Here is a 9,941-nt window from a genome sequence, read left to right on the forward strand (position 1 = left end):
TACAAAAGATTTGCTGGAAATGTTCATGTTAACGTCACCCTTTCAAGCACCCTTTCAATCAGCCTTTCTGCTACTGACTTGTCCAAAACAGCCATAATCCAAAACTAATCTTATTAAGGCCCCATTCAATAGAGATAATTTATTTGCTCCCAACCTTGACCTGCCTGACTTCCCTTGGTAACCTCTTTGCACTATGTGACATTTATGAACAAAACAAACATTTTGACTGGCTCTTTAATGTGAATGAGGAGAGTATAGCCAATTTTTTTGCACACCAAAGCTTTTATACTATTAGTTGAGAAAAGGCACAAGGTAAGGAGTGCAGCACAGAACAAGTGTGGTGCTTATTAGAATGCATTATTATCATGCAAATATCAAATAATCGTACCAGGTTGTCCATGTTGCCTTCACAATGGCCTGCTAAGCTTGGGTCTCGGGGGGACAGTGTCACACATTTCATTTGAAGTGAGTGGCTGCCAGAAATATATGTTATGTAGGCCAGAGCCAAAAAAAAAATAATTTTTTTTACCAGTATTTGGTTTCACTTTTCTGAAGAAAACAAGATGAAGTAAGCATTATATTTGCCATAAAAATATGTCATTCAATTCCAGGTTTACAAGTAATTTAAAAAAGAAAGAATACAGACAATCCGTCTTTAAAATCTAGCCCACGGTTGTGAAATTACGTTTTAACCAAAGTTTCAGAATCATTACACACTCAGATATGCTCTCAAAAACAATATAAATGGGAGTTTTTTTTTTTTTTTTTTTTTTTTTTATCCTGGTCCTAATCTTTACAGCATCATTTATCCCAATCTGTGATTATTTTCCAGATAAAAAGAGTTTACCCAAACCGGCCCTTTAAAAACATATAACTATAAAAACAAACCCAATTTAAAAGATCTGGCTCACCAAAAATGAACCAGAAATCCCATCTCTCGTTTGCACTCATAGACATATAAAGATATCTATGTTTGCACTCACTTCAACTCCTTTTTCTTCTGATGAATAAGATGATACTAATTATTTTGCAAAGTACAATGCTGCCCCCAGCTGTCAGCTTCAGCCTTTGCAATCGATTTTTACTGCTTTTCCAACAAACCTTTATGGCATTAACCTTTTTTTTTCTTCAAATTATTTGGAAGTTTATTTAAATCTGTTCATTTTAGTAGTGCCAGTTCACAACAAACCTCACCCCAACACACTACAACAGAAATCTGGAGGACCAATCCGCCCACAATTAAGAATACAAACAGAAATAAATAAATTAAGGAATCATTTAAATAATCACTGGGGCCAGTAAGTATCTCAACTGCCTTAACTACTGAATGTTAGTTTTTAAAAAATAAGCATGAAATGCATACATTATAACAGTTAATTGGTTGGTTATTAAATACATTTCTTCTTTTTATTATTTCATTGTATATAATGGCACACCAATTTATACGGTAACATACTTTTTGACCCAGTGATTATTTAAATTAGTACGTTATTTAGTTCCTGATTATGGCAGGATTGGTCCCCCATGTCCGTGAGAGGGCTGGTTGTTGGAAGCTGGACCGTGACAATGAGCTGGTCTGGGTTACACATATTCTGATCGCTATCATAACACGTAACTGTTAAAAATGAAAACAGAGATACTGAAATAAAACTTGACAAATGAGGTTTTGACATGACCACATATTCATATAAAAGCTGGCTGTCTAATTGCATGTCAGTCCAGCAGCTTAATTAATTAGTTTCTGTTGCTTTTTGATATTTTAACCTTTGTTAAATAATCGAAAACACCCGGCATTACCCTGTAATGATTGCCTATCAGCGAACTTTAGTCCGTTCAGTACTGCCCCCCTCCCCCCACTACCAAGACTCCAGCGTTTGGTTTCCAGGGCGACGGTAGGAAGGGGAGGAGCTTATCTGCTCTGTTATTTGCTCTGCCACATCACAACATACAGAGACAGACCGCTCTCTCGCAATATAACGTTACAAACAGGTAAAATTGCCTCTCTGCGACTGGTTGCTAGAGACTAAGTTAGTTAAAATACCGAATGAAGTCAAATATGCTTTAATAAGACGGGTAATGTGTTGAGTTTCGCGTCCTAGTCAGCTCCCGTACCCGGTTAGCTTAAGGTAGCTAACTAGCGAACTTGAATCAACTAGCTAAGAAGTTGTCGCAAAAGGGGAACAAGAACTCTGAAAGCTTGGTCAGAGGTAACACTTTCTAAATATGAACACGTTTATGTGACGACGTAAGACGAAGCAAGGCACGTGAAGTGACGCTGTTACGTACAAACTGGTTTTAGTGAAACATCAGGGAAAAGTGGGAGATCCTCTGCATGGCAATAATTGCTGATTAACAGGACATTTTGTCTTGCGGATCAACTGGCCAGCCAACTTCTACACCTGGACACCGGGTTTCGGCGTGTCTTCCTGTTGGCAGGACACATGGAACTAGTCCAGAAGCTGCCTGGCGATCCTGCCGTCCTACTAAAAGTTAGCAGCTTGCTACGGTTTCGAGGGGACTACCTTTGGTCAGCTCATAAACTAAAACACTAACAAGGATAATAAATCAGCTCTGTCAGCACTTCAGAGCCTTAAAAACGCACATTTTAACGAAACGTTTATGTGAACATATATTTTTTAAGCTTTTTGGATGGTTAGACCATTTTCGATGCGCCCTAGTTGAATACTGCAGTTCTTAGACTGGTCAAACCTGGACTAGGTTATTTGATGGGACATTGTTTTTATTTTAAGCACAGCCTCTGATGTGTGGATCCAAACTTCCATAGATCCACCCATCCAAGTTCAGATTAAACTGGCAGGAAATTAGGTTTGACTTATTTGTCTGCAATGGACACCATTTATCCTACAGCTAGAACAAAACCTGATGCACTCAAAACAACCCATACATTGACATAAAGGATTGTGTGTAAGAATGTGCATGTGTAGGCTATTTTTCTTCATTAACTTAGTTATTTATCAGTTATTTGTTTTATTTCTTATGTTGTGTGTAAATATTTTAGATATAGTTATTTATTTCTTTGTATTTTTTTATTAGCACTGACTGGTGGCACTTTTAATTTTGTTGTTCATGTGAGAATGAGAATAAATATCTAATTGGATCTAAAGTGCCAGGAATGCTAAACAGCAATAGTGTTGCGGTTAAGAACCCGTGATCGGTGTGTAAACCGTGTGTTCCTCTTCTTCACTCCTCCTTGTGGTCGTCCTATGTGTGACAGGGCCTGTGGCCATGGCAAAAGACCCCTTAGCCGAGGCCGGCTTTTATTTTGACGAGCTCAACAAGCTGCGGGTCCTTGAGCCTGAAGTCAGCCAGAAGACTTCAGAGTTGAAGGAAGAGTGCAAAGAGTTTGTAGACAGTAAGTTCTCCTGATTTGAAGCCCGTGCTCATTCTGTGCAGGCTTCTGTCTGCTTAACATAAACAAAGCCAACAGGGTGTCCACGCGTGTCTCTGCAGAAATCGGCCAGTTTCAGAAGATTGTTGGTGGCCTAATCGAGATGGTCGATGAACTGGCAAAAGAAGCAGAAACGGAAAAAATGAAGGTAAGGCAGAGATAGAAAGCAGCGTTCAGTTGAATAAGTGGGAGTCTGAACTGAAACCACCTACTGGGCTTCCAAAAGTATTCCTACATCAGAACCACAAACTTTAATGTATTTTAGTGGGATTTTAGACCAACATAAAGTGGTGCATAATAGTGCGTTCCATTTGTCATCGGCCGTCAGAATTCTCAACCTCTGGTTCGGAAAACTTAACTAGAACGACAAGAGGGAAACAGGAATGCAAAAAGACGGAGATGACGTGGATTTAACCTCCGAGGAAAAAGGAATGCACCATAATTGTGAAGTGGGACGATACATGGTTTTACTGAATAAAAAGCTGGAAAGTACATGCATGCAGTTCCTTTTTCTCTGATACCACTAAATAATATGGGACACCCAACTGCCTCCTGAAGTCACCTATTTTACTAGATCCAGCTCAGTCAGCCTCCACCTTGGTTTTAATGTGACAAACTGTCAAAAAGTGCAGTGGGGTGAATACTTTTGCAAGGAACTGCAGGTTGTATTAGGCATACTTTACTAGACGTTTCAGTACCTGATGATGAAAATAAACGTTTTTATTTCCCATCCTAATTCACCGTGCTTCAGGCAATTGGAGCCAGAAACCTTCTGAAGTCGGTAGCCAAACAACGAGAGGCCCAGCAGCAGCAGCTTCAGGCACTAATAGCGGAGAAGAAAATGCAGCTCGAGAGGTAAGGGAATAGAGTGGTTGTAAGCTTCAAGAAAATGTTGTATAAGAAAACAAAATATGGTTGGTCTCGATATGAAAAATGCCTTTAAACCAATCATCACACCCTGCTGTGGAAAGTTACTCTGGTCTGGCTTTTTTGTCACTCTTGAATGTTTCAGATCAAACAAATTTGCATTAAATCAGACAAATTAAACCTGATTAAATACAAAATACACATGTTTTAACGGATGCGTTAATGTACCATGGGAAAAAGCTAGCTCTATGTGCGAAGTGATTTCTTCCTGAACTCATAATGGATGTTTTTATCAAATGTGAAACAGCTTTCATGTTCTTTTGGCTCAGCAGTGGTTTTGGACTTGAAGCCCTCCCATAGATGCCAGGTTTGTCCCAGTGTCATATTGTTGATGATGAACTCTGACTGTGAGACAAATGAGGCCCTCAGTGCTTTACATGTTATTGTGGGTTGTTTTGTGACCTCCTGTACGAAGCCGTGCATAGACGGGTCACCACATGCGTTGCCTTGATAAATCCCAATTTGTGTGGGATTGGACGCTCCTGCCCGTGTACCTTGGGGCGCCCTGTCCTCGCCCCTAATTACATTTGCAAATCGCAGACGAACAGTTTCCTGAGTGACATCAGCGACTCATTACAGAAACTGCCTGAAAATCAAACGTTTGTCTGCATTTACCCGTTGTGTTCTACAATGTTTATCAAATTCAAACGGCGCTGTCTAGCTGCTGCATTGAGCTCCATCATAGTTTAATGCTGATCATTCTAATTTAAATCAAAGCCCTGTGACGTGAATATACCTCCCATATTTCAATGAAGAAGTCTCTCCCCACACGCACTATGGAGTACTTTCAATTTTTAAGACGAGTCAGGATTTTACAATAAAAATGAGTCAGCAATTGGGCATGAATTCTAATTTAATTTTATTTCCAACCCAACTATGATAAAGAGAATAAATAGAATTATTATGATAGTATAGTGTGTGGAATTTTTATGTATCTGAACAAGGTATGGATGAGGTCATCCCAGAGGGCAGGCTTGGGACGTCTCGGGATAATTATGAAAAACTTGACCTGTCAGTCATCTCCTTCTCAAAAGCTCCGGTTGCAAAGACCAAAGCTGAGTTAGAGCTTGAAACGGCACCGGCGACACACGGGTCTTCCTGGTTTAAAAAGTTCGCTGGGTAATGTAAACCAGCTAATAAGACACTCATCATCATGTGCCAGCAGGTCAGGAGGATCTGGTGCTCCCTCCTCATTCTTCCATCAGCAATGTCCTCCAGCTGCACCACCACTGCCAGCGCTCCACCATTACACTCAGCTTTATGCAGCTATTTATGGACATGCATGATTGTCTCCATTTTAAGGATTGAACAACCTGCTTTGTAAGGAATCAATCTGCTGATTCAGACCTGTTTTCTTTTTTTATGGAGAATGAAAAAGCTCATTAGATGATTCACATGCATTTTATGCAGCTTGGCTCACAGATCGATGCGCACTTTACACCTACATGTGACAAAAACATAGGAGTATTCATTGTTTCCAGAATTTTCAGCTGTGTTACATTATTGTATGTAGGGCTATCTTGATAATAAATAAATTAATCGCACAATAAATTTTAATCATATGATTAATTAAAATAAGCCCGATTATTTGCGTATGCATGCTTAATTTTTCCCCCTTGTGTTTCCCTCTCCTCTCTCTGAGACTGGATGACAAAAGGTTTCAGTATGATGCATCGCTGTCTACTCACCACTTCCTTCTTTTTTCCTCAGTGTAAGAGGAGTTCAGTCTTGTTTAGGTAGGCACATGCTTGAAGTGGAGGAGTGCGACATTTGTAGCCCATGTCTGGTATTCGTCTGTGCGTATTAGATCTTCAGGCACCAACTCCAGCCTCAGTCCACAGTTCTCCCTGTTGCTGGGGCACCTTTTCCTACCTCACTTCATCCTTCCACTCAATTTTCTGTTAATATGCTTGGATGCAGTACTCTGTAAACAACCAGCTTCTTTAGCAATGACCTTTTGTGTCGATGACAGTCTTCTGGACATCTGTCCAGTCAGCAGTCTTCCCCATGATTGTGTCGCCTACTGACCCAGAGACACACCGCTTAAAGACTCAGGAAACTTCTGCAGATGTTTTGAGTAAATTAGCTGATTAGGATGTGAAATCATGCGTTTCCAGTAATTAACTTTTTTTCACAGTATTCTAATTGTCTGAGATAATGAATTTCAGGTTTACATTAACTGTAGCCATAGTCATCAAAATTAAAAGAAACAAAGGCTTGACTATATCACACTGAGTGATGGTTTGAAATAATGAGTTCTGGATAAAAATATTGCACTTTTATGCAACATTCAAATTGTTTTTAGATATACCTGTATATAAAACTGCTCCCTGTATTTACTGAGGCTATTTTCGTCTAAATAATAAAATTTAGTTAAATGATCTAAGACATTTAGGAGTGAGACAAAAAGCAAGCCTGACTGTACCCAGTTGCTTAGGTTGGTCATTTTTGTGTTTCAGGTATCGTATTGAGTATGAAGCCCTGTCCAAGGTGGAATCTGAGCAGAACGAGTTCATTGACCAGTTTATTCTACAGAAGTGACGACGTGTCAGAACAGCAACGTGTCCCGTCTCCAGAGTGCCTGCACAGAGAGACTTCCTCCAGTCCAAACTGCCACATCTTTTCTGAAGCGTTCAAAACGCTCCAGCTTGGACAGGAAAGCTGCCCACCCCCCGTTTACAGCACTTCTCTCAGACATGTCTGTGTGGGAAACGGACAGCTGCTGACTGGAACAGCTGCAGCAACCAAGGGATCTACAGAACCCGAGTCCGGGAATACCTTCCCAACTTTCAGTTCACACCAAACGGCTCAACACCCAAGACCACTTTAAAGGAGATGGAGCTATTTATACCAAGAAAAATATTTATAATAAATATTATTTATACGGAAATATTGCTATATATATCTAGTTTTATTACCTTTTCTATCAGCTAAAATGTATTCTGTATTTGCATGCGTTTGTAAATAAGTTTAATTTAAAACAAGCAGATCGAGATGCATTCCATGGTTCTGGTCAAACAGCCAGTCTTTGTTTCATAGCTACTATTTTCTCAATTCTAAATCCAAATGGTTATACTTGAATAATACAATTCTCCTGGTAAAATGTTGCAGGTGAGGTAGACATTTTACACACAGTATCGTATTCAATGTGGTTTAAATAAAGGTTTTTGAAACTTCCACAATTTCTCATGTTGTGCCACCAGTTTACCAAGCCATTTAATAAACAAGCCATTTAAATGTTCAGACTGATTTTGGAGAAAATATTCTTGTTTTCAAGCCTTCTGTCATTGTCTCCAGCTGCTTTACTTTGCATGTATAACAAAGTAAGATAGAAAGTACTCCTGAATCAGTTTTTGTGATTTTTTTATGTTTTGTTTTTTTAGTCTGGTTCTGCTGTTGGTTTCTTCCTCTTAAAGCGTTTTTCTTTCCACTGTCGCTGCATGCATGCTTGGGATGAGGGATTGCTGCTTATGTCGATGTTTATGACGATGGGAATCTTTACCAATTTGAATAACAAACCGAACTTGAACTTTTTTAATATTAGTATCAAATTGCCTGGATTGACAACAAATTTGTGCATTAATTGCAGTTTCTTTTATAAAGTTGCTTGAGACAACATTGGTTGGGAATTGGCAATATATAAATAAACAGAACTGAATGTTTGGGGTATCTGAATGATCCCAAACAACATGAGTCTTCAATGCGCCGGTGTAGGTACCAGATCGGCTCGGGGCCCTGCGCTTCCCGATGACGTCATTATATGGCAACTCCACTCAAACAAACTACATTACGCTCGCGGTCTCCATTTGTTACAAATCAATTTTATTTTGTTAATTTACGGTTATTTTCCGGTAACTTAATTGAGGCATGAAAACTTTTAACATCATTTTGGAATGCTTCTGTGGTAGTCTGACAATTTAATCGGTAATTTTGCAGGATCAAAGTTACATCTTAAGAGAAATTTCCTTCCTCCAATTTAAAAAAAAAATAAGTTGTGAAGGGAAACTAAACCATAAACTCTTTTCATTTTTAATAAAAGTCTGCAGCCATTTTAATTTTATCACGGCATTCATTACTTTAAAATGAATAACGTTTATTCCTCCTTTTTCTACTGATATTACTATGTCGTTCTTTCTGATCACGTTTGTTTATTATTCCAGATGAAATTGTGACAATATTCTTCCAAAAATTGAGCCAACTGTCAAATATGTTTTTTTTTTTTTTAATATTCACATCACTTAACTTTAATGCATTTTAGTGGGATCTATAAATTATATAACGCCAGTGGAAGGAAAATGATACATGGTTCAGAACATTTCTACAAATTAAAATCTGAAGTGTAAAATACACATGTATAGGATCACCTGGACAGTAAACAAGGCCCACCTGTGTTTCATTCAGCTGTATCGTGAAGGACCTAGTAGTTTCTAAAAACAACAGCATCATGAAGACCAAGGAACCCAGCAGACAGCTCAGGGAGAAAGATGTAGAGAAGTTTACAGCAGGGTTAGGTTTTAGATCCCTGATCCTGACATCTGGTGCCCTCGAGCCTGTTCTAAAACTAGCACAACCCTCTAGTGAGCTACATCTAAAATCTTATTTTATTCCATTGCTATTAGATTAAAACATGACAATATAAAGAGCATCAAAAATATGTTAATTTACATAAAGTTAAAACGAGCTCTGACACTTCTAGTTCAATGGTCAGTACTGGTAGCCCTTCGTATGACAGTAAGAGTGAAGTAGCTCTCAGTTTTAAAAGGTTGGTGACCTCTGTTCTATATCAATGTTCCAGGCTATAAACATCACCGGCGGCACAGGAAGGAGGGGTGTTCTGACATTCTCTGATAGCTCATTAAATTGTTTATTGGTTGTGAAAAAAAATACCATGTGTCACATTTTGTAAAAATAAAAAAAAGTAAACATTCTCTAAGGCTTAGAGTCTAAGTCATAGACATTATACATAGAAGCCTCATTACGTGCTGCAGCGCATCCTGCGTCCCCACCATATTGGATGGGTCTCTCTTAATGAAGGCACATAGGAGTAAACGCAGAGGGAGCAACTTTGCCCGTATTTTCTGCAGCCTACAGTTGCAATAACCGGCTATAACTACTGAAAGTAGATCACGTGGTATAGATCACCATTTTGGGCTGAGTTTGGTTCTGAAGATGTTTTTACTTGGTGAGAACACTGAAGAAACTTAACCCATGGACCATAATTTAATGCTTATTAACTTTTTATCTCTATATTTCACAAACTAAGGCTGAATCATGTTGCCAAATTAAGTACTCTGGAGTTTTTCAAGGGTATTAGCTCCAGTCCTAGCTGCAGGCGGGCTAGTGTCAGACACTGGAATGACCTGGAAATTTTATGGAACACTTTTTCAGGCCTTTAAAAAAACTAAGTATGAGTACAAGTACAACACGCAAAAATATGAAGACATTATTGTTGGTCTGTAGAGACATTTTTATACATAAAATTACAAATAAAGGCTCATTAAGTGTTATTTTATTGAACAGAAAAGATTCACACCAATCCTTCATAAGCCAACCAACAGTAGATTGTCGCACTTTCCGGCAGAACGTAAACGTATCGTGTGCATTT

The 9,941-nt window shown here is 38.8% G+C and overlaps 1 protein-coding gene across 3 annotated transcripts; it reads left to right on the plus strand.

Annotated features, from left to right (window-relative positions):
• The first annotated feature begins 1,853 nt into the window (after positions 1 to 1,853).
• On the plus strand, positions 1,854 to 7,579 carry ift20 (intraflagellar transport 20 homolog (Chlamydomonas)). 3 transcript variants are annotated; one of them, XM_012878722.3, is made up of 5 exons: positions 1,854 to 1,989; positions 3,236 to 3,373; positions 3,472 to 3,557; positions 4,161 to 4,264; positions 6,796 to 7,579. In XM_012878722.3, the coding sequence occupies exons 2-5, from the start codon at positions 3,247 to 3,249 to the stop codon at positions 6,875 to 6,877; spliced, it is 399 nt and encodes a 132-aa protein (XP_012734176.1). In that variant the 5' UTR covers positions 1,854 to 1,989; positions 3,236 to 3,246; the 3' UTR covers positions 6,878 to 7,579. The 3 variants fall into 3 exon arrangements, with proteins under 3 accessions (XP_012734176.1, XP_036006000.1, XP_036006001.1); XM_036150107.1 differs by lacking the exon at positions 1,854 to 1,989 and adding an exon at positions 2,056 to 2,207; XM_036150108.1 differs by lacking the exon at positions 1,854 to 1,989 and adding an exon at positions 2,283 to 2,527.
• Positions 7,580 to 9,941: the final 2,362 nt, after the last annotated feature.

This window comes from Fundulus heteroclitus, chromosome 18 (assembly GCF_011125445.2).
Source record: "Fundulus heteroclitus isolate FHET01 chromosome 18, MU-UCD_Fhet_4.1, whole genome shotgun sequence".
Taxonomy (NCBI): Eukaryota; Metazoa; Chordata; class Actinopteri; order Cyprinodontiformes; family Fundulidae; genus Fundulus; species Fundulus heteroclitus.